Consider the following 25,986-nt stretch of genomic DNA (forward strand, 5'->3'; position numbering starts at 1 on the left):
TTCATAACCTTTTGAGGATAAGGAGAGGGAAACTCTAGGAGGATTGACCAGTCCATGATTTGGACTCATTTAGGGTTTTGTTTTAATAAATTTAGTGTCTTCAAATGCATATTTTGTCCCTATAATTGATATAAATTCTTGATTTCAAGGATTTGAAATGAAGAACAAATAATGAACACTAAGGGGCAAAAAGGAATAAGGCAGCTTAAAGAATGAAAAAAAGAGGACATGAGGATCACCTAACCTATTAGGCAAGTCATTGAATGGCCTTGGTCCTACCTTATATTCCAATGTGCTAATTCTTGCAGGAGAAAATCATTTAAGCGATCGAAAGGAGTAATTGGTGAGTTGCTAAACTGTTCCGCGATACAGTGTTTTATCGCCCAAAGTAACAGAACCTCAAGGATGTTGAAGGAAAAGGCGAAATGATGATACAAATGACGAAGGGTGGATGCCGAGTGTAACAAACTTTTTCGAAAACTATAAATAAAATTTTAAATTCTTAGTTTACTATCTAAAAATTGAGAAATCAGATAGAGAGTAATTCACCTAGATGTCAACATTGTCTTAAGCTTTTGGAATATTTGAAAATTTTCAAGAAATTGGAAGTGGATGTTCAAGATTCTTCATTGTAAACTTGTGTAAAGACAATATCAATAATACCCAGTTAATGGAAACACCAGTTGGTATCGATTCCTTGCATTTTACTATGTCTAGATAAAACTCCAATTGTTATAGTGTGACTATGGGTTGATATAACTGTTGGGTATTGCTAATTGATAGTTTATTGTCATGTAAAAGTGATTTCGTGCAGTATTTGTGGTTGAATTTAATGGGTTGTAGTTGCATGGGTTCAACGAGAGAGAGTGAATCCTAAACCCTTTCCACACATTCAGCTCGAGAGAGTGAATAGACTAAGGTGAAGGTTGTGCTTAATTGTTGCTTATTGGTGTTCGAGAGAAACTGATTTGATTCGAGGTAAACTACTCAAGAGAGAGTTCATCCCACTAAAGTCTAGCTTATCTACTAATATGCAGTTGTTTTCCACTAATTTTAATTACCCGGTTGTTTGTCTTATCCCATAATCGTATCACATCCGAAGAATCGCATGTCCATACTTGTGTTTTCGTGTATTTTCTATTTTAGTTGATAATTGAGTGAAAAAACCCTTTTGATAACTGACACTTGTGTCACCCTTTTAATTTGTGATGTCGTTACTCGTAAATGTCTTTAGTCATGATTAACTTGAACTGATTTACACGTGGCTACTAATTCTCCAACCACTCCCTATGGGATTCCAACCCAACTCTTGATTGAGTTATATTACTGACTAACAATTGTTGACAATTAGTATTGGATGAAGTGATACATTAATCAAGGATCAACACCCCTTTCTTCACAAACATTCACTTTTTCCTCCTTGGACAACTCTTCATCGGTCAGAGCACAAATAGATACACTAGGCTTTACCTCATGTCAACTTCTTTTCTAGAAATTTCCTTTGACATTACATTGGTTCCTTCATGAACTTTACCAATCCTTGTGACTATTTCCATGCAATGAATATCATTCTTTCGGTTTAGTGGGGTGTCACTTCGGAGTATGCCTTTGGCGGTAGGATTCATTTGAGATGATAAATGGTTCATTTGTGTCTCTAAGTGTTTGATTGAAGCAAAGTGAGAGCTAACAGTTTGAGTCAAATTCAAAACATCTTTCTTGAGTTCCTTGACCCCGTTGTCCGTAGACTCAACTCTTTTTAGAACTCAGTTCAACATCTCTTCAATTTAAGAACCACTTGATCACTCACACTTCTTTTTTCTTGGTTTTGAGGAGGATTAGATTTTTTGGAAGGTACATATGGATTCAAACTTCGATGGTTATACCCATCATCTCCTCTAACTCTATCTTGATTGCACAATTGTCTTCGTGGTCTCTCCATTGACCATATCTATCTCTTCAACCTTGATTATCTTTTCGAGGACGCTAAGAACTTTGATTTATCACTTGATATCCTAGTCAAGATCCCAAACCTTGATTTTTTTCCAAAAATCTAACATCCTCATCAAACAAAGCATAATTAGTCTCATCTTGGTTATTTGTTAATCTCGTTCCTCCTCTTTCTTTCTCATATCATTTGTCATTGTTGAGGCAATAGCTCTAGCGCCTTTAACCCTATCTTAATTATGCCATGCTACATTAGTTTTTGTCACTTTGTTAAGAGAGATGGTATCTTGAAGGTAGGTAAGGTTCATGAAAGAACCTCCAGTCAAGTTGTTTACTACTCCTTGATTCACATAGTAGAAAATTTGGAGTAAAACTTGATCCGATAGCCTATGGTTTAGACATTATGTTAACTTCTTCTTGAAACTCAGTCACACATCGTGTATAATTTCTGTCGAGATTTGTTCATAATTGTTTATCTCATCCCTCAATTTCAACATCTCAGAGGAAGGATAAATTCTATCGAGAAAATTAGTCTTTAATTTCTCTCAAGTGGTAATTGATCCTCAATGTAACTGTCCAAGACATGTGGTAGCCTCTCTGGTCAATGAGAAAGGAAACAACCTTAGTCGAACTGAATTTTGGTTTATGTTTCACATCTTGAAATGGAGACAAACTTCCACAAAATTTCTGAAGAGTTAGTTTGCGTCTTCCACTTCTTTGCGTTTGAATAACCTCTCATTTGTAGCAAATGAAGCATCCGACTTGTCACTTGATATACGACATCATGTACCTCTGTTGATTGGTGAATTGCTTAGGCTACACCTAAATCCATGGGTGTTTTTTCAGTGGTAAATTCATTTGCAAAGCCCACACCATCAACACTTTCGTTGTCACCTGTTTGGTCCATTTTACCCCCTTTTGCAAGCAACAACACAAAATAACAATAACACAAAATGCATAACAATGCAAATCTAGGAACGAACAAAAGACAATCGTTAACAAATCCCCAATAATGACGCCATTTTTTATAAACGCTCAACTATGTCTCTTTTTCCAGGGCATAAGTGATCGATCGTATGCAAAATAATAAACCAAGTCATGAGTTCAAAGGGTTGTGTCTTCTAGTAAAGGTCAATACTTTTCAGATAAGACATAAAAATCGCTTGTACTATCCTTTGTTGACTATAAATAGAGGGGTTTCGTTTGATTTTTCAACATTTTTTTTATCTTCTTCTTCTTGCATTTTTTTTGTCTGATTTTTTACGGTTGAGTGAGTTCGAGCTTTAGCGAAATATGAGGTACCACTATTCTAATGAAGTAAATTGTCTATCCTCGGAAGGTATATTTCATAACATCGAATACTTTAGGAAAATAATTTTGCTGATATAATATTAATTTTGTGCTTAATATATTAATTAGTATGTAATGCTCTAATATATAAAGTTAACAAGATGTAGTCTAAATTTATTTGTTTGTGTTAACAATTTCTCTTATATTTTAGATAAAAACTTGTAATATCTTTTACCAAAATTTAGAGAATGGTCTTGATTTGTTTTTGATGCTCAAGACAAAAGAATGACTTTATTTATCAATGTTACTTATGCGATTTAGATTGTCATGAAGTTTGTTTTAAAATAGTTATTACTATATGAACATTAGACCTTTTATTTTGCTTATTTATTATTTTTCTTTTAACAAATCATGGTTGGTTGAATAAATTTAATTTAATGAAAAAATTACTGAAGTACACGTCTTATATTTTCCTTATTTTCAATATCCCTTTTTATTTCAAAAATCTCTAAAATCCTTATTTCTCTATTAATGTATTTAATGTATCCGAACTACATATTAATGTATCTAAGCCAATATTTAATGTATCCAATTTATTTTATACTATATTCAAGCTAGTGTATAATATATCCGAGCTAGTTCTTAATGTATCTGATCTGCATATTATGTATTTGTTTTATGTTATAATGTATCTGAGGTACTCTTTGATTTATCTATAAGGTACAAATTTTAAGAGATTATTGTAATTAAAAAATAGGGATAAAATGCAATTTACTCTTTACACTATGAAATTTATGTAAATTATACAAAATTTAAAATCATTTACAAATATATGAACTTATCTGCTATCCTCGATCCAAACCCGGTGAAAAAAAAAGCATAAGAAGAGTCCGATAATGGCCGGTCTTTAAAGGCCGTTAAGAAAGAGGCTTAAGTCATCGATTCCAATCCGATAACGCTTTTCTTTTTATTGGTATGCCGCTCGGCGAGCAAGGAGCGAGCTAAGTAAATCTTACCTGAAAATAAGTAAGATTCGATTTTTTTTCCTTTGTCTTTTTTATTTTGTCATTTTTTTTTCTCCATGATCCCAATTATTATATAATAGAAACTATAAGAATCCCAAAACATCAATAATATGTATAAAAACATTAGTCTTAGTTTTTTTTTCAATTTCTAAACAGGTGTAAGATTAACAGTTGATTATATATATGATTTCACAAATACACTATATTCTTTTAACTTTAATTTTTATTTTACCGGTAAAAAAAGAAAACTTTTCTCAATTATCGTAATTGTTCTCTTCACATGTTCAAATGACATCTAAACAATTTAACGTGAAATACATGTTCAAAACACATCTGGTTAGATGACAAGAAGAATACATAACAAATATCATTTATAAGATAATATTCCTGAAATGCGATAAATTACATGATTGAGCATCATCAAATTAAAACAAATATATACATTGTTGCATTTAACTAACAAAATTTTTCATTTAACAAAAGAATTGCAATATTTTTCGGGCTAAACTTATTATTCAAATGAATTGGTAATAACATGCAACACACGTATAAAAAAAACTAGTATATATGCTTAGGAGGTTTTGCTAACTTGTAAAACAATATTCATCTATGATGCGGATTCTACATGTGCCTAGTACACATTTAGAAATGGAGAGGAACGAGAAAATGCCAAATTCTCAAAGGGCGACGGACGAGAGAACGAGAGGTAGACAAATACACAAATGCACAGAGGGTCACGAGAAGGAGAGATACACAAATACACAAATAGAGGGGGATGAGAGAAGCAAAGATACACAAATATAGAGAATAAAGTAGAACGAGAGAAGCGAGCCATAGAGGTGAGAAGCACCTAAGAAAGGGAGAGTAAGTGTCGCTAGATTTACCTAATATTAAAAGAAAAGTTGAGTTTACCTTGGTTTGTGAAATTTCCACTTTTATTATTTCACGCTTAAATCAAAGAAGCATTTTGCACTGCTATATATCGATATATTCCGAACAAGCAAATCTTTGCTGTTCTAATTTACACATTTTTGAATCAGAGTCAAAGTCACAATATAAGTTACTACAACTTATTAGACATGAGAATGAAAGCCCAATGGAACGCAAAAACCAAAAGAGATTTAATGGCCAGGACTAGTAGAAGCATTAACATTGTGTGAACTTCCAAGTTCTTCAGTGAAGCAATCTTGGCAAAGGCACGACTATGCCATAATTAATCAAGAATTTACAATTTCTCCATCATCACTGTACAACTGCTGAAGCACCACGAAAGATATGTGTCCCTTCTTTGATAAAGGTAAGCTTGCATCCTTAAGTATTTCTCTCTCAGATTTCACTGTTTTCTTTTGCAGACAATCTGATTCTAAAAATTCAAAATGAATTTCCTGTACGAACTGTCTTCTCATTAGACCGTGGTCATGGTTGTGCCTGTGTGCATATAATTGGTATTTAAATTTATTTTAATGGCATTTCTGCAGATTGCAAAGTGACCTCCTGCCCAGAAGCTAGTTGCTCATATTCAGCACTGGCCTCAGGGGTGTCTTCTTCACTGGGTGGAACCAATTGCCAAAAGAGTGGCAAATATTTGTCCCAGTCTTTGAGGATAACAGAGCCTTTTGTGCTGCCAGTTTTTTCCTAGAAAGAATGAATACGCTAATATTAGAACATAGTACACCTCAACCACACGTTCAAGAAGTCGAGAACAAAAATGAAGAACTAATCTAAATGGCCTCACCCAACTGTGTAAACTAAAAATAGTGAGTGAATGCATAACGTGAACTTCATATCTAATATGTACATAGCCTGTATAATCATTGTATAACTTGTGTATATCAATTACGAGAAGTAAACAGTGAATCCGGTCGACTACTTGTACAATCCCAAGAAAAATGAGGTGGATACCATTCATGCAAAGCAGACACACCATCAATTGACTGTATTACTGACTAAAGCCATGTGGTGAACTTATGGCCAAAACCCATTAATTAATCATAGGATAAAGAAAGATAAAAGTCCCCCCGCCCCAAACACACACACACATTAAATTATAGATGGAAATATACTAGAAAAAGTTTGACAGGAGCTAATCAAATTGGATTGTGGGCAGATAAATGGCAAATTCTTAAAACATGTAATTATGCCCCAATGAGCTGTATCATTAATCTAGCATGTCTGTGTGCCCATATGCAGCCACATACAAAATACAGAAGTACTTACCACATGAGCTTCAATTAGGTTCTTTAGCTGTGTTTGACCCACCGGAGCAACCACTCTTTGGATCTTAACAATCTCCTTGTTTACCTTTACAAAATGGTGAAAGTATCAGAAAATGTGCAAAGAAGAACACACAGTTTCAAGAAATCAAATCAAATTTGCTAATGCATGTTGGTAAAGCTTAGTCATATAAAAAGCTACATATGAGTTTATGATTCAAATTGGAGAGTAAATGTCATTGCTATGAAATCACCACATGGTCTGCCAAGAGATTTTGGTACTTTTCAATCTTTCATAACAAGGCAATAATGCCTGCTTACTTCACATGGTCTACGAAGAGAAAGTTTTTCTTTTCAAATCCTACTCTAGTGGGGCAAGAATGTCTGCAGCTTTGGTGACTGCCAAACATCAGATATTTTGTTGCAGACTTCTAATTTATAGATCTACTATAGAGTTTGAATTCTAGAAGTATTCTACCAATCAATGAAGTGGAACAAGAATCATCAGAGACCAAAGTTTAAATTCTGAAGAAATGAAAATACACACGGCGATTTCGTCATTTATCTAAATATTGATGTGCAGGAATACCATGTGCGACTGAAAGATAATAAATACCCAATGGAAAAATTGAGGTATGAGTAAGCTGTGACTGATTGAACCAAGGACTAGGATGAATCTACGGACAAACCAAGAAGGTCATTCACAAGATTTCAAGCTAAGGAATTGCAAAAAAGGGTGGTTTGGCTTTTAGTGAGAAATAAAGAAGATGCTAATTGTGGAAGAGGATCTCAAGACTCAAGGAGATGATTGGCAAGTGTTACAATTATTTTATGGGCCAAACTGAAGTCAAAGAGGATATAGATTGAGGGCCGACCACCAACCAAAGAAGGCCTAAATCATCCCACAAAGAAGGCCACCTTCGCGGCAAGTACGGGGTAAAGGCTCTTAAAACTACCCACAAAGTAGGAGTTTTTCCTTCAATTTAGGCAACCTTACTTCCCATGGTTTTAGGAGACTTAGTCATACTTTCCTAGTATGGAATATAATGGGCACATTTAAATGTTTCCCTGGGTAGTTGCGATTTATTTCTTTTCCTATTCCTGAGGATGTTGGACTTGTATCAAAAATAACACTTCTCCATCTATTAGATCAGAAATGCCACAACATTTTCTTAGGTCTACAATTGTCCCTTTCTTAGTGGAACAATTACATGAAATTGGTGACCAGGATTAATTAATCAAAGGAAAATGACCTAAATATACACCTTTTTTTACCATATTCTCTAAAATTTCCTACAATTTAAAAATTACAAAAATTCCTACTCTCTCCTATTGTCGGATACATCACTTAACATGATATATCGGTCGGATACATCATTTTACGCGATGTATCAGGACATTGAGTGATGTATCCGAAACTGAGACGCAATTTATCGGGACGTCGAGGGATGATCCGATATCGGGATACGATGTTTGGGACGTTTTTGGATGTATCCGGATTCCACCAAATTTAAGGATTTTTTGTTATTTGGAAAAGAGTAGGGATAGGATCTATTCGCTCTTAACACTATCAGGTTTGTGTAAAATTCCATTAATTGATCATGTGACTATCTTATTGGTCCACATATTCTTAGACCCAACCCAAAGACCCAATTATCCGTTGTAAAAAACACAAACCCAAAAAGTACCATGTTTCTGCAAGCATCTTAGAATTGGATGTTCATTTAAAGATTGGATTACTGCTGCAAGTTCCTCCATCCTTATCACCCCTTCATTTCCATTAAAACAACACATTTTTTTCTCCCAAGATTTTAAAGTAGTACAAAATAAAAATCCATTTTCTGGAGGGTTTTTTTACTATTGGTTAGAGAAGACAATTAAAATATAGTAAAATATGTCCGTCCGTCTATCTTATATTATATTAAAAATGAGAACCCCAAGCATAAAAGTTAAATTCCATATATGCCTTGTTTATTTTATGTAACTAAATATCCCATTTATTAATATATACATATAAAAAGGCTACATATAGAGGTAAATATTGTTGCTTTGAATAGTCACCACAAACTATCAGACCCGATTTTGAAGAAAATCCACTTGTTTGGAAAGGAACTAATCATTGCTTATCTTGGTTGACAAAATTTTGAGATTATACCAAAAAAATACTTTGATGGAGCATTGCCAAAGATATTTGAAAAATTTAATCAATGCCCTAGCCATGTTTGCCTTCTTCCAATTCTCTCTTTTCAAAAACACAAAAATGTATAGATTTTCAGATATACATACATTCCATGTGCTTTTATTTAGGCGGGATGACCTGAGAGACTCTTATACTTGGTTCGAATTGTAAACTAGACTCTTCTACTCATGACATTGTCAACTAAACACTAATGTTATGAAACCATGAGTAGGTTATATGTTGTGGCGGCTGAATTCATTATGGCGGCCAAGTTGTTATTTTTAGTGTCTTGGTTACATATTAGCAGTTGCTTTGGTACGTTTGGTCGTAAATCTTCAAGCCTCAAGCACTTCTTCCTCCTGGATTTGCACCCCCCACCCCTCTTCTTTGCTTCAAGCTAATCCAATTCCTTTTCTAAATCATTTAATTTCATTAGATTTTACGCACATTATATATATCTAAGATATATATATAATATTCCATTTTTCACAAATTGATGTTATTTTTATAATTTTGTCAATTGCTTCAATTTTTACTTTAAATTGAGAATTTAAGGTGAAACTCTTTTGAGTATTTCACGTGATACTGGTTTATCACTCATAACTTTGAATTTTTTTTTCAAGTGAAATTGATGTAAAAATTGAAAACTCCAAAATTAAAAAGTTTAAAGGACTAAAATCCCTTTTATTTGACCTAAATACTCTTCTTCTAAAAGAAACATCAGCTACTCCTTCATTAACAATCAGAATCATTCAATTCATAAATGTGTCTTTTTATCCTTACCCAAGGGTGTGGCCTAATAGTCAATGAAGTGAGTTAAACAACACATGTCTGAAGGTTCAAACCCCGAGACAAAATCACTAGATGATTTCTTCCATCTGTTCAAGCTTGGTGGACAGAGTTACCTAACATTATAGCCTCTATAACAAACCTCCCCTTATAATATATATATATATATATATATATATATATGTATATATATATATATGTATGTATATATATATATATATATATGTATATATATATAGGGGTTTCTAACACGACCATATACTTCTAAAGCTATAAAATCACGCATGGCGCCAATGAAGTTACAGAACATCCCTTTAGGAGATAACAAAATTTCCTTTAGTTGATATATTTGGTTTCAATTATGTCATCTAAGAAAGAAATCGCCTGAAGCAACTTACTGCCTCAACTTTCTTAAAATTGAAGTCAAGATCACTTAATCCAAGTTCTTGAGTTGTTTCTCTAGCTGAAGTAATTAGTTTACCCAATGAATTGTAACTACTAGGTCCCATTCAAGATTCTTAGGATCTTTGGTGAAATTCTTAAATTCTATTCTTGAATTTTTGTTTTTGAGGTAGGCATAGAAGTGAGGTTTGACACAAAATATCCGCAAGAGAGAGAGATTCAAGTATTTTGGGTTATAATTCAAGGGAGTGGGGATATCAACGATGCTATCACACATTGTATTGGTGCGGCATGGATGACGCGAAAGGTTGCCTCTGGAGTCTCGTGTGATAAGAAGGTACCATCGGAACTCAAGGGTGTGTTCTATAGTGTGGTGGTTTGACCGACATTGTTGTATGGGATTGAGCATTGGCCATTCAAGAACTCCCATGTACAGAAGATGCATGTTAGATGCATGTTGCAGAGATGAGAATGTTGAGTTGGATGAGTGATCATACTAGGAACGATAAGATCAAAAATGAGGATCGGGAATAAGGTGGGACAGGCCTCTATGATGGACTAGATGATAGAAGCAAGACTGACATGTTTGGACGTGTGAAGGGAAAATGATAGACACACCAGTGAGAAGGTGCGAGAGGTTGGTTATGAAGAGTACATACAGAGCCAAAGGTAGGCCGAAAAAGTATTGGGAGAGGTGATAAGATAGAATATGATGCAGATTAAGGCTACCAAGGATATGACCCTAGATAGGATGGTGTAGAGGAAACATATTAGGATAGAAGATCAGTAGGTAGTGTAGTGTTGTCTTAGGGTGGCTAGGGTTTGCGATGGTACTAGTTGTAGTACTGTAGTTCTTGTTTATTTATTTATTTTCATTTTTTATTATTGTTTTAAATAATCTATCCTAGTATTTTTTTTATGGAGTTTTGACTATCACATGATTTTATTATTGTTTTGGCTCCTCTCTGGTAGACTTTTGCACTGCTTCCTTGTTATTTGCGTATTCTCTTTATTGTTTCCTTTTTTATACTGAGATTTGTTGCACTAGAGTCGAGGGACTTCGAAAACAATCTATCTTCCTCCATGAGGTAGTGGTAAGGTATGTGTACATTTTACCCTCCGCAAACGTCACTTTTGGGATTTCATTGGGTATTGTTGTTATTGTTGTTGAATTTCTCTCTTTATTTTTTTTTTAAGCTTCCGCAGTTTCCTTTAAGTTTGTTATTCAATTCTTGAACCCCCAAGGTAATCCTTATCAATCATAGACACCATTGTATAAATAATAAAAGTTTCAAATAAATATGCATTAATCTTCTATATCAGTTCTCGACAAACTGAGATCATCTTGGTCTTCTCTTTTGCACGAATTTTAAGGAAACTCTGCAATTTAATATGATTATTTTGAGAGTCTAAAATGACCTATGTAGGATACAGATTCATAAACTTTGTAACAAATCTAAAAGGCACTCGAATACATCAGTGTTGTGATAGACGAGCAAATATTCATAAAGGTGACTCAAATCTCACCTTAGGTACAAATGTTTCGTCCTCATCTAGAATGTATGCCAAACCTCCAGTCATACCAGCAGCTACATTTCTACCAACCCTGTTGTAAACAAGAAAACATAGCTCAAATCCATGTCCCGAATTCTGCACTGTCCAAATTGTACCTTCAAATCTCTTATGACAATGAGTAGAGCATGAACAAGAAGTAATACTTACTTTCCAAGCACAACAACACATCCTCCTGTCATGTACTCACAACAGTGGTCCCCAGTGCCTTCTACAACAGCTTGAGCAAGAGAATTCCTCACAGCAAAACGCTCTCCTGCTTTACCTCTGACAAATACTTGACCACCTGTTGCTCCATATAAGCAGGTGTTCCCTACTATGGTAGCATCCTCTGGAACAAATCCAGTATTTTCAACGGGAGTTACAACCAACTCTCCTCCAGCCATGCCCTTTTGAAATTTCATTCAGTAACATCATTTAGTATGGATGAATTATTCAAGTAAACTACTTCTCAATCCCAAAATAGTTGGGGTCAAACTAAATGAATCCTGATTTCTCATTTAAACTCATATCATATTATCATGACAAATAAGATAGAATTGAAAAATATGTTTAAAATATATAATAATAACAACAACAACAACAACAATAATAATAATAATAATAACTTTAAAAGCATGGTCAAGAAATGTTGATTAAGCTTTTGTGCCATTCATTAAAAGACACAACAATAGACAAAATTGTCATTTGCTTATTTCATCAAATCATTGTCATTTAATTGTTATCCTAATATTCAGGACTTTGAAGTTAATCAAAGTTAAAGCTATTAAATCTTTACTTATTTGTAATAAATAAGAACTCTTATCATTTAATACTTTTGACTAAAATTTTAGTTCCTAAATCTTTCTTTAATTGCACCATATGTCCTTACATTTAAGACTTTCAAAAACTAATATTTCTCCTTTATACAAAATCTTAAATTATGTTTATAAAATTAATTAAATAAATAAAAGAATTAAAAATACCAAAGAATGAGGTTCATCTTTTAAAATAACTTCTTCACAAAGTTCCTGTACTATTATTTTATCATTGAGATAGATTTAACATTTATTTTAGCGTCAATTGCTATTTTTTTTAAGAAAAAAACTGTTCCTCTTGTATATATTTTTGTTGGTGTTAGCGAGATTCACAAACACTAATCTAATTATAATAATAATAATAATTATAATAATAAGAATAATAATAGAAGTTCCATACAAGCCTAAAACCTATTATATTCATAAACTTCATATAGTAAGCTCTACCCAGCCTGGCAATATTACTTCGCAGTTTGCACATCAGAGAAATCACATGCAGCATGTGATCCAGAAATAAACTACACCAATTACCAATGCCCAGTTAGGGAACCATAACAGAGTTTCATATCCACATGGAGCATATGGATAAGATATAGGTTGTCCAACAAACCTTTCCTACATAGTCATTAGCTTCTCCAATAAGTCTGATGTTCATTCCAGGTGTCAGAAAACAAGCAAAAGATTGGCCAGCACTCCCGGTAAATCTGCATAGTGGAGAAAGAGTTGACTTGTTCATGCTGATCTAGGACTCTAAATATAATAATTGCAAATACAAAAGACAAATCACAAAAGATAATCTTACGTTATGTTCAGCTGTCCGGCAAAACCAGTATCACCATATTTCTTAGCCACGGCACCCGCAATGCGACCACATACAGCACGGTCAATATTATATATTTCAACTGTCTTGTTGACCACCTTTTCATTCTCAATTGCATCAGATATCTGCACATTAATACTTTTCCATAGGTTCCTTGTAATTTCCTCAACAACATGGGAATTTAATGGATTTTTCATTTCAACAAGGCACCAAATAAACATGTATTACAAACACGGAAATGGGAGACACTTCTCTCTCTGTGCCAGAGACTTTCCAACATTCTTTTTTTGTTATTCCTTTTAACCACTTTCCATCGAAGAAAAATTTCTCTGAATAGGACAGGAGTAAAACATGTATGACAAGAATCAGTTATCACTATGGAATGCTGTCTCCTGATATGGCTTTGGATAATTCTCACATCATTTGCTACCATTTAGGGTTGAGTTAGGCCTTGGGTTCATTTTCTTCACATCATCACATGGTATCCAGACCCATCCCTGTACTTGGATTACCCAATGTCGGGCCCTATGTTATGTTGTTGAAACTTTAATTATGCAGCCCTGAGTGTGCAGCCCTGTGGCTGTTAAGAGTCCCATATAGGGTGAGGGTATGGGTTGTTGTCTACTTATATGACCTAGGGAAATTCACATCTATGAGCTAGCTCGTGGGATTGAGTTAAGGCTTAACGTTCATTTCCTTAACATGATTCATTGGATATTTTGATTCATGCAATGAAATTTTTTAAGTGATCTTACCTTTGGATCTGCAAGCAAAACATCATCAAGAACAGGACCATTACTATGAACTTCCTGATTCCTTATCATACTGCTGCTCCATTCAGGCAACCCAACATTCTAAAATCATAATGAAATGTCTTGATTCTTCTTGTCAAATAAAATAGGAAGAAAGTAATATACAAACAACTACAAGTAACTTGATCAATTGACCGATAGATCAACTGTTTTTGAAAATACTTACAGAAAGGATGTAACTAAGATCAAGATGCCGAGTTTTCATTAATGATATATCTCGAGGTCTAAGTATATCTGTGCGCCCAATTATGTCATCCAGTTTCTCATAGCCTAGTTGAGCCAACATGCCTCTCACCTGGTCAAAGATAGTGGAAAAATAAATTAAGCAGAAAAACAAAGGAGGACATGCTGATCAGATCAAATTTAAAATTTGCAGTAAATGAAATAAAAACATGACAAATAATTAGATCATCAAATTCTTGCTTGCAATTTTTTTGTGAAGTGACCATTGAATATACATATTTGTTCTTCCAGTTCCACATAAGGAACTTGAGAACTGCAATCCACACACAATTGATCATCCTCATATCACTTATATATGTGTGTTTAATCTTTACTCTGAAACTGTATCATGAAAAACAATGTTTGTTGGCTACTATCAGCAGCATATCTGGGGGGGTTGTTTCTCAGGAAGAATATCTAAGATAAGGATCTCTTGTGAGAGAGATTGAAGATGAGGTTGAGCAAGTGATAGGGACATATTATTAGGAGGGGAAATTACATAGTTGAAGTCTACAAGTACAAACTATCCACATATATGTCTTTATTTATATTCTTTCGGATTGCAAGAAATTCGGAGAAAATATGAGAGACTTCTTTTACGAAGGAAATGAGGGTGTAAAGAAGTTTTTGGTGGCATGTGGTAGACAAAACAAGATAAAGACTTCCTACACATGAAGGGGAACTATGTACACGGACATTCTCTAATCTCAATGCAGAAATACTGAGAAGTAAGTGTGGAGATTCACTCGGCAGGAGTACTCCTTATGGTGAGAAGTGTAATAAATGCCTAATATGAAATTAGTGAACAGTATATGTTTCCGGGTGAGGTAATACTCTTTTACAGGGTAAGTGTGCTATAGTGGATCATGAAGGGAACGAATACGTTCACAGGGCAAATGGGGTAGCCGTTAGAAATATAGAGAAAATATACGATTATCCTGGAAGGATACTGGACTAAAGAAACAACTTTGTAGGACGCACATTGGTAGCATCCATGGCAGTTCAACGTCATTAAAAGACATGGATGAAACTTTGGAAGCTTCAAGAAGACGCATGACAAGATCTAAAACAAGGAAATTTCAAGACAAACTCAATGAGCAATTAAAAGTGTGCTATGATGGAACACAATCTCCAACCAAAGGAGATTTTTTGACTTAGTCATACATTTATTTGGAGGGCCAAATTGAAGTTCTAAAGGAGGTGGATGGAGCCCAAATCTTCCCCAAAAGGGAGAAAATACAGCAGCCCAAAATTAGGATTTATTTAACCTAATTTCTAGACTCTATATTAAAAAGTTATATTTCTATGTTGACTGCATTGGACTATGTATGGACAACCGCCTTCTATGACCCTAGGTATTTCTTTCCTATTGAATATTATCTTAGCCCAGCCCCCTTTTCCTTATTGTTCCTTCATTGAAACATATATTTTAAAGAATATTATTATTGAGAGTTCATCTGAACCTTTGGTGGCAGATTGCTTCGGGAATTATCTTTTGACCACCTAGTTCATAATACAAGGCAGATAACTTCTTTGATATCTTTAGTTACTTCTTGGTATATTTAGAAAACAACTAGTACCAATTACTAATTGTTGTCTAATGTTACTCATGAAGCGGTCACGATATGATTCTAAGTTGATTTGTTTCTTAAGTAAAGGTGTTTGGTTCATCCAATAACCAATTTGATGTTATTTGGATCTTGTTAAATCATAAAAACTTGCGTTTGTGGATCTTCTTGGAACTATTTATTTGAATTCTCATATCTTTTAATTTTTCTTTAGTCTTCTTAATTTGTTCCTTAGTTTTGCTTCCACATTTATACTAGTTCATACTCAAGTTTTGAGAATCCCATCCATTGAGCTATCACACATCCACATGTTTTAGATTTGGTAAACAAACATAGAGGTTAAAATGGTTGACTACCGGATGAGAGATTAAAGAGATCATTCGAGATATTACTTCAAAAGGACCATTTATAACTGAAATTGAGTAGTTCTTAGAGAAACTACAATGACAGCTTAGAGACGGGTGAAGTCAGCAGGATGGCATGGAGGGGGTAAGTAGTGAAATTGTTAAGAAAGTTGTATGAACATTGTAAATGGCATTGTGTATCGATAAGGATTAGCCAGATCTAATCAGATCGATGATGTAATTAGGTAGAATATTCCTTCCTATCTTAAAACTTGTATATTCACTATCTAAGACCGAATTAGTATAAGGAATAATCAATCGGAGTTTACACACAGATAAGAGAATAATCAATTCACAACTTGGGACTTCCAGAAGAAAGAAAGATCGTCGTCATGCAACTTTCTAGCGACTGCGAACCTGTTTCAATTGCCTCCTATTTTCACGAGTGTTGTGCATAAACCGACACCACCACAACGTCGGGCATATTTCGACAACAAAAACCCATCCAGCCATGCGAAAAAGGTGTCTTCATGCGCTTCCACATGCTAAATAGGAAAAAAAATCTGGTACGGTCTATGACATGTGCCAAAGCGTGTGTCCATTTATGATAAAGAGAAGGCTTGTTCCTTTGGTTCTTAGGGATTTTCCGACCATGAACTATGGTTCCGACGAGGTCCAATGAGTTTTTCTAGTGAACTATCATTTCCAACAGCTCTTTTTGCAAATTCTCAACACTGTAGTAGCCACTTACTTGTTCTCACTCGACCTATCAATGTTTTGTGGGGATTTCAGCTGTGGGAACTATGTCTTCCAGCAAGTATAGTCAATTTTCCTGTTTTTCTTCATTGTAACAACATTGATCTTGGAATGTTTTCGACATTTGTCGTACCAAAGCAGGTAATTGTTCTCAAAATCACTTTGTGAATTCTTATGGCCAGAATTGAGCATTTACAGCAAGTTTAAACTTTCTGGCGACAAAATTAAGTCATTTCTGAGCCATGGTTGCAACAAAAGGGACTCCAATATTTCAAATAATCGGATGATTATTGGTTTATTAGTCGGATTTTACTGTGTTGCTTCAACTCAAAGCACATAAGCAGACAACTCGTGAGATAACTTATAATGTTCAAACAAGTAATAGTGTGACTTGCGCCCTCAATCTTGTTCTTCCTGTATTTGAGTCATTCATTTAAGTGGATCCGGTCACGTTTCTAGTGATAAATCTCTTTTTTCTACATTTCTTACTCCAGATTTCTTCGGCAGTCGCAATGGTTCTCATACCATGGCATCTGGAATAGGTCAAGCTAGCCCATGTGCGTCCTTAACTTTCTCTAGGTTTCTGGTGATATTTTTAATCTCTTATCCATTAATCACTTATCCCAAATCTTAAATCACTTACACCTTATCTTCCTTCCGTAGTATCCCTGCTACTGATTCACTCGATCTATTACATACCAAGTTGGACATCTCAGCTTATCATAACTTCAGAAAATGGTACCTTGTTGGTGTCACATGTCTACTCTAAAGTGTGACTCAGGTTAACTCGGTAACCATATTTCCTCTTATTTCCCTTGACATCTTGATAACAAGGAAGAGCTTCAGGTCCTCGTAGAGTAACTTCTACCCTAGGTGATTTGGATTTTCCATACGAAAAATCCATCTGAGTTGTTTTAATACTTTCAGACATCAATGCTAAAAGCCGGTACCGATTTGGGTTTCTATGCGCAAATCATGTTCCATCGCATTTTTGGCTGATGTAGTTCTCACATCATGTTATCTCATTAATCGTATTCCTACCTTATCTATCAAGAATCAAGTTCACATCTGGTTTTGTTACCCCACATGTCTTACTCTCTTTCACCTCGTGTCACTGGGAGCACGTGCTTCATGCATAACCTCCAACAAAAGTAGTCTTCATTTTTATCAGGTATATAATTTCATTTCAAAAATCAAAAGGCCAATATCGACCGTATACAAAAAAGTATACCAAACAGTTACGAACCTACAAAAGAATATGGTTCTGAACAAAAGGCACTCAATCCTCTATACATTCAGGACTACATGTGTTACTGCCCAAAACTCATTTCTGCCCCTTCAGAAGCACTTCTATTTCTCTCTCCAAATGATCCACATCAAAGCCTGAGGTGCAGCATTCCAAGTTCTGGTCTTTCTCCAGCTTCTTCCAGCTTTCCAAAGCAACCAACATGTCCTTCACAGGACCTTGGCATCACCCAAGACATACCAAACCAACTGATCATATCTCACCATAATCTCTTGGCCAGGCTGCAGTGTAGTAGAAGATGGTAACATCTTCGCCTGCCTCTTTGCATATATAATACCAGCTGAACAGACTTTCTATGGATTTCCACAATCAAATCACCTCTCTACCAGATAACCATGTGAAAAAGCACACCTTCCTCAGCACCTTAGGAATCCAAATCGACTTTACACATAACAGAAAAAGTTTCCTCTGCCCTCACCAAAAACATCTCATTATAGAAAACAAGCAATTATTCCCCAGTTTCTATCTCATTGTATTGTATCTTTTAAAGGCTCACAATGTTGATGGTGTAAAGCTAGTAAATTTTTAAATTCACTCCCCTCCCCATCCTGGAAATCCCTTCTGAACCTCAAATTCCACAGCGTTTCTTCCCCTTGTGTCCCCCTAAAGTTGTTTGAATATCGCCTCCTTCTGAAAAGATACCCTATAAATGCTTGGAAACTTATCTTATAACTAAGCATCTCCATAACATATATTTCCGCCAAAACTACCTCTACTCCCATATCCTACCCTCAATGAGATATAATCATAATATACTGGTAAGCACAAGAAACATAGATCTGGTTGTCGGCAATTCCAGATCTCGGCGGAAAAGCCCACTGGTGGTGCCAGAATAGGGTTCCAGTTATCGGAATCCAAAATAAATTGATAGAAAGGCTTGCAAGGCCTAGGTTACCTCAACAGAAAAAAAAATGGCTCGAAAGAAAATGTTGAAACAAGCCTTGTGCGCTGGCACATGTGTCATAGGTGTCGGAGGTTTAAGCCGAGTGTGATTGGAGTTCTACCGGAGTGTTTTTCTGGGGTTTGGTCACTGGAGCTTTCCGAGCTTGATGTCACTGTTGGTTTTCGCGAACACTGAAGGAAAGAAGAAGATGACGCAAACAACTGTTACAATCACCAAAATTAACGCACGACACATTGTCTGTATTTTCACGTTTTTCTCACCGATACTCTAATACCATGTGAGAAAGGAGAAAAATACTACTCACTCCGTCCCATTTTATATGAGTTAGTTTGACTCGGCACGGAGTTTAAGAAATAAAGAAGACTTTTGGAACTTGTGGTCTAACGTAATTTATAGATATTTGTGTGACTATAAATCATTTCATTAAGGGTAAAATGGACATTTTAAAGTTAAATTATTACTTAGTATAGAAATGTGTCATTCTTTTTGGCACCGACTAAAAAAGAAAGTAACTCATCAAATTGGGACAGAAGGAGTATTAAATTGTGTTTTCTACATTATTATATTGAGCCCTAGTTATAGACACTAGATTACAATCCTTTTCAAGTAAGACAATATATACGATCCTGTTCTTGTTCAAATTCTAACGTAAATGATCAATGTAACCATGACATTTTCTCAATGGAATACTGCAAAGTAAACCTAGGAAATGAACAGTCTGTGTATTTTCTATAGAAATACAAATGATCATAAGGTTACCTCTTCAGCAACATACAAAAAGTAGTTAACAAGGTCTCCTGGAACACCTGGGAACCGAGCTCGTAACTCCTCTCTCTAACGGTTTTTGAGAACCAAAATGTTAGAAAAATTCAAAGATTATCAATAAATATGATGAAGATGATTGAAAATGGGACATAGGCTACCTGACTGGCAACACCAACTGGACAATTGTTAGTATGGCATATGCGAGCCATCACACAACCCGTGGCTATCATTGCTACCGAACCAAATCCATACTCATCTGCACCCATTGCTGCAGCCATCATGACATCAAAACCACTTTTAAATCCACCATCAACTCTAAGAACAACCCTTTCTCTTAACCCATTTTCAATGAGTGTCTGCACACAACCATTCAAAGAATTAAAACAGAAAAAGAACATCATACATAAAACGAAGAAAGTATTAAATGTAACGACCTTCCATGTAATAAGAAAAATTACTAGATAGACACTGAAAATGCTCATTTCTACAGTAAAAAGATAACCTGGTGTGTCTCTGTAAGTCCAAGCTCCCAGGGGCCACCAGCATGCTTAATTGAACTTACTGGGCTTGCTCCAGTTCCCCCATCATGCCCTGATATCTGCAAATAACAACCGCCAAAAAGACTTAGCTTACTATGCTTGATTTTCAAAATAACATCAAAAATTTGAATTTTTCGTAAACAAATTAGGCATACAGATATACAAATGTCAACTTGAGTGGGAATGCTGATTTTTATATGATTATGATCAATTGTGATCAGATATGATTTGTAGGACTAGTATCTAAATTGAACTGATAAAATCAGATCTGCCATTAAATCAAGTATTTCAGGAAATTGCATCAGCTGAAATAATTGGTTGACTCTCAAATCTCCTAGAACTAAGGGATCAGGTTACTAGTTTGTTTGTTTCTCTATAATATAAATCTATACCTCTATATATGAATACGATTGAGCACTTTTAGTACCAAAACTTCCACAAAGGTATCACCTTCTCCTCTCCCAATCGTCCTACTCCAAACAAGAAAGGTTCTACAGTTAACACCAGATACATCACAAAAGAGGCCATCTGTTAAACCCTACAATAACTATGAGGTATAACTTGCCAAGACTATACAAATGATTGTACTTAGGTTAACTAAAAATTCAACATCATTGGAGAAACCATTAATTCAATTCTGCTGCTTAGATACAAATTAAAGGTACATGAAATAAATCGATATATTTCAACTAGTATCTCAACATAATATGTAATAATTGCAGAAGTGATTGTCAATGAGGTGCTCCGATTCTATTTTGAACCTATTATTGGATCATTCTTTGTTTCCATTTCTACCTAATGACACAAAAGGTAAATTAGTTTTAGGCTTTCAAATATCTTAACATTAAGAATGTAAAAGATGATAGCAACCTATCCCTCCAATCTATAGAAATTGATAATATAATTTTTATATAATTGTACCAGGCCAAAAACTAATTTAATTTTACATAAAAAGGATGTGAGACAACCAACTGTAACATCCAAAGTATCATTTTGATAGGGAATAGGACATTTGGAACTACACCTTAATGATGTTTTGGATTTACCAACAGGAAAAAAATAAAGTAATGGTCATTTGAATTTCAACTCCTACAAAGCTTCAAGTCATTTAATTTTGGAGGGAAAGGAACAAGAAAGCATCTGAAGGTATAAAAAATGATTACTAGAAGATGAAGGTCTTGCCATTTATTTCTAGTTAATTTATGGTGCAAACATGAGGTTCCACTTAGTATAGATGACTAGCGCTTATTTGAAGAAAAACACATTAATGGTCTCTAGTTTTGCCACTTACATACTGAGAATTCTTCCACCTCCTTCATAAGCTATTATTACTTCATTTTTTTTAAAAAAAAAAAAGGAAAACGAAATTGCAAGTGGTCCACCATAATAGCCAGCTGAAAAATGTTTGATAGCTGAGCTAGCTCGCAGTCTCTCTCTCAGGATGCACAAAGCACAAAGGACGCATTGCTACAGGCACAACTATTTGGTTACCTGTATGATATCAGCATTTCCCTTTGCCACCCCAGAAGCCACAGTACCAATACCAGCTTCAGCGACAAGCTTTACAGATACCTTAGCTCTTGGGTTGACCTGCTCATGAATGAAAGCAGAATATTATTTTTTACAGATACCTTAGCTTCTGGGTTAGCTCATGAATGAAAATCGCCATAGAAAAGAAGAAGAAAACACGCATTTCACCTGATGAAGATCATAAATCAACTGAGCAAGATCCTCGATAGAATAAATATCATGGTGTGGTGGTGGAGATATAAGAGGAACTCCAGGTTTTGAATTCCTTAGTCTAGCAATGTAAGCGCTAACTTTTTTACCAGGCAATTGGCCACCTTCACCTGGCTTTGCACCTTGAGCAATTTTAATTTCTAACTGGTCGGCATTAGCTAGAAATGTAGGAGTGACACCAAAGCGTCCAGAAGCAACCTGAAAAGGTCGTAAGGAAGTCATGTGTGTTCTCCACAAGTCATCAGGAAAATAACATACCTTTAAAACACCATGTAGCTCAGACTTCTCAAGAAAGTCAACGAATGCATGTTGGATTCTCAAAAAGTACACATTTTTGGAGAATCCGACAAGGGTGCGGCATCAAAGGGAAGAGCCACATAACTTAGATGAGAAGGACGAACAAACCTCAGAGCAAACTCATAGTGCACATACCTGCTTAATTGCACTTGTTGCAGTATCTCCATTTTGCAGACCTTTAAGGTGGGGAAGTGTTGGAGAATATCCATCAATGACATCAGTAAGCGGCTTCCAGCGAATTGGATCCTGTTTGAAATTAACAATCAAAATATCATCTTTTCTGTAGAATAGTCGGTGATAAAGAACAATTCCAACGGTACTGTACTTAACAAAACAAAGGTATAACATACCTCACCACCTTCTCCTGAGTTCGACTTTCCACCCAATCTATTCATTGCAATTGCAATAGCTTCATGAGTTTCCCTTGAAATAGCTCCAAGTGACATGCCACCAGTGCAAAACCGCTGCACAATTGCTGAAGCAGGTTCCACTCTTCCAACGGGTATAGGCGACCGATCACTTTTGAATTCAAGAAGATCTCTGAGAACCTGCAATAAATAGATATCTTCAGAAACGACAATCTGTCTTTGTGTATTCACCCTTCTTTCATCTTTAACAGATTGAACAGAGGGGAAATTACTAGAAGGCTTATGTCAGCAATTACTATTAATGCATCTTATACTTCCGCTTTTCCACGAGTGATATTCGGCTGTGCATAAACAACAGAAGGGAAATTACTATAAGGTTTATGTCAGCAATTAGATTAATGTATCTTACGTATCCGCTTTTTCAAGAATGGTATTTGGTTGTGCATAAACAACAGAGGGAAAATTACCAGAAGGTTTATGTCAGCAATCACAATTAATGCCTCTTATGCATTCGCTTTTTCAAGGGTGATATTTGGCTGTGCATAAACAGAGGGGAAAGTACTAGAAGGTTTATGTCAGAGTAATCCAGTGTTGTCAAAGGTGAGCTTAAACTCTGAAGCGAGGCTCAAAACGTGTTGAGTGCTTCGCATTGCTTTATGTCCTTCGGTGTCATCAAGTTCTAAGGCACATTTTTCCTTGCGAATGAACCTTTGCTCAAGAGGTGACACTAAACAATTGATATTTCACCTTATCATAAAAAAAATCAATTTCTTTGTTCATATATTTATCATTAATGTTTATAATCATTAGCACTGGATAAAACATATATATTTGTATTTTTTCTCCCTTTGGACCTTGTTCCATTTAAGCCCACACTTTATTTGCACTTTGTACTTGAAGCCCCAATGGACCTTAGAGCCTTTTTGCGTTTTTCGCCTTTGATAACACAGCAATTACAATGAATGCATCTTATGCATCCGCTTTTTCAACTGTGATATTTGGTTGTGCATAAACAACAGAGGGGAAATTAGTTATTAGAAGGTTTATGTCAGCAATTGCAATTAAATATCTCTTATGCATCCGCTTTCTAAGAGTGATACTTGGCTGTGCATAAACACTAGAGGCCAAATTACAAGAAGGTTTATGCCACTAGTTACTATTAATTGCATCTTATGCATCCACTTTTCAAGGGTGATATTTGGCTGTGCATAAACAACAGAGGGAAAATTACTCAAAGGTTTATGTAAGCAATTACTGTTAATGCATCTTATGCATCTGCTTTTTCAAGAGTGATATTCGGCTGAGCATAAGCAACAGAGGAGAAATTAGTAGAATGTTTTATGTCAGCAATTACTATTAATAAGCAACAGAGGAGAAATTACTAGAATGTTTTATGTCAGCAATTACTATTAATGCACCTTATGCATCCGCCTTTTTCGGAGTAATATTTGGCTGTGGATGCATCAGGAAATACGTAAAGTAAGTAGTAGTAAACTACAGGATTGAATTAGATATCCAGATGATAAGAAAATGCAAAGATATCCAAGTACAAGAAACAGAATCTAGTAAAACAACTCACGTTTACAGGTCGATTAGCCAAATGCTGCTGATATACTGAATATGCACTTTCACTCTTTTGGCGGACAGCTTTATGGAGCAGTTTTGACATCTCTGGGTTGTTTCCATGGTATTCACCTTTTAATTAAAGGGAAGAGAGAGTCAAAGAAATGAAAACGAAAAGGAACACAGGCCCATATCTATTAAGACTTCATCTTGAGACAAAGATACCAACACTACTTTTCATTTCTTAAAAAATAAAGGATGATTAAAAGAGTATCTTTTGATTCACAAAATACAGCTCGAAATGACATCCCTATTTCATGTCGAAAATACCAGATTGCAGCCCTTGTGACAATTAAGGTAAGCGCACCATATTGATTTTTCCTTCACCGTCTAGCTTTTGCTCAAGAGGAGCAACAAGGAGGCACAAGTTTAACAAGATGAGATTCAAAGAAAGCTGGTTTCTTGGAGGAACTTGGAACTATAGGACTAGCCAGCAGGTACACACGACTCTGTTATTTCTTGGACCCTTCTCTCAAAAAAGACTCTGCAAAATGCACATAGAGGGGGAAGGAAATAGAATCACAACTGTCCTCACTGAACTCTGACGATGCACAAGTTATTCTGGTCAGACATCGAAAAGTGAAGGTGGCAGAAGCTAATCGACACTATCTAGTTTACATCTCTTATCCCTTCAAATATTTGTTTAAAAGTAACCTAGTCTTAAAATCAAGAAAATTAAGACACGTCACCATTCCCTTTGTAATCCCTTAAGTAGGTATGGGAGTAAGATATACGCACACTTTACCCCTAACTTTGAGAGGCTACTCTGACCTACACCTATACCTATACAAGTTCCTTTTTTTTGGATAACAGTGCTATCCGGGTCAGCTACCCTCTTTACTAGCTTTTGGAGTCTAGAATGTTAGAAAAACAACAGACACATAAGAAATAGAATGCCAAAAGCTGTTTAACAAACTCAGCAGACCACCATTATGAGTTGACATGAGAATCTTAATTTGGTAAATCTTGGCTTCCTAACGACTACCTCTCTACAAGCTTGGAGTATAGCATGTTAAGAAACTCTACCAGAGCTCTCACATGCAATGTTTTTATCTTAAAATAGAAAGACACAAGAAACTGGCACGGTATATACAGACTTTAAACACCATTAAAAGTCAATACAGTTTAACAATATTTGCGTAGGTTTCATAGATCTGGATACTGTATGATGAAAAGATAAACTTCCAAAACCTCTATGTTTTAGCCTCTAGAAAAATATACCTCCTTGTCTGAATTGTAAGAACCCATAATTCTCTAGTCGTTTTGCTGTATCTTCAGAAAAGGCCTTCACCCAGAATGATAAAGTCTCTCTTGCCAGCTGCGAAAAAGCACAGATTGTAAGTATACCGCCATGTCTACTGAGCCAACATTTTGCAGAACTTCAGAGATCAAGATGAACTTTTAACCAAATATTTATTTCGATTTGTCATCAATTATGCAAAGAAGCGAAACAATCATGTTAATTCTAAAGCCTAGCTATTTCTGCCTAACTAAATCAAAGGTTTTCCCAGTATTCTGATTGGACCACTGCATAAGCCAATCAACTATCACATATCAATATTTAAAGCTGAAGCTTACAAAACAGGTATCCCACTGAAATTGGAGCTAAAAAGTTACACACTTTCAATATACTCCCAAATTCCAATACTTTCTCTATCTTTATTCTCTTGAAGAAGCTAGATTTCCCAAAATGAATGTGATCAACATCTTA

At 35.3% G+C, this 25,986-nt stretch overlaps 1 protein-coding gene across 1 annotated transcript in view; it reads right to left on the reverse strand.

Annotated features, from left to right (window-relative positions):
• Positions 1 to 5,176: 5,176 nt before the first annotated feature.
• LOC101246028 (ferredoxin-dependent glutamate synthase, chloroplastic) overlaps positions 5,177 to 25,986 on the reverse strand; it is a 41,119-nt gene continuing 20,309 nt past the window's right edge. The window contains exons 17-33 of the mRNA XM_004234782.5: positions 25,497 to 25,593; positions 24,232 to 24,347; positions 22,635 to 22,832; positions 22,420 to 22,530; positions 21,946 to 22,185; positions 21,739 to 21,837; positions 20,211 to 20,306; positions 19,867 to 20,064; positions 19,703 to 19,777; positions 14,010 to 14,138; positions 13,787 to 13,885; positions 13,014 to 13,156; positions 12,822 to 12,915; positions 11,565 to 11,803; positions 11,370 to 11,448; positions 6,477 to 6,560; positions 5,177 to 5,894 (exon numbers count right to left, since the gene is read on the reverse strand). Coding sequence (XP_004234830.1) covers positions 5,715 to 5,894; positions 6,477 to 6,560; positions 11,370 to 11,448; positions 11,565 to 11,803; positions 12,822 to 12,915; positions 13,014 to 13,156; positions 13,787 to 13,885; positions 14,010 to 14,138; positions 19,703 to 19,777; positions 19,867 to 20,064; positions 20,211 to 20,306; positions 21,739 to 21,837; positions 21,946 to 22,185; positions 22,420 to 22,530; positions 22,635 to 22,832; positions 24,232 to 24,347; positions 25,497 to 25,593 — 2,277 coding nt within the window. The 3' untranslated portion in view covers positions 5,177 to 5,714. The remainder of the gene's footprint in view (positions 5,895 to 6,476; positions 6,561 to 11,369; positions 11,449 to 11,564; positions 11,804 to 12,821; positions 12,916 to 13,013; positions 13,157 to 13,786; positions 13,886 to 14,009; positions 14,139 to 19,702; positions 19,778 to 19,866; positions 20,065 to 20,210; positions 20,307 to 21,738; positions 21,838 to 21,945; positions 22,186 to 22,419; positions 22,531 to 22,634; positions 22,833 to 24,231; positions 24,348 to 25,496; positions 25,594 to 25,986) is intronic.

The sequence above is a fragment of the Solanum lycopersicum genome, chromosome 3 (assembly GCF_036512215.1).
Source record: "Solanum lycopersicum chromosome 3, SLM_r2.1".
Classification (NCBI taxonomy): domain Eukaryota; kingdom Viridiplantae; phylum Streptophyta; class Magnoliopsida; order Solanales; family Solanaceae; genus Solanum; species Solanum lycopersicum.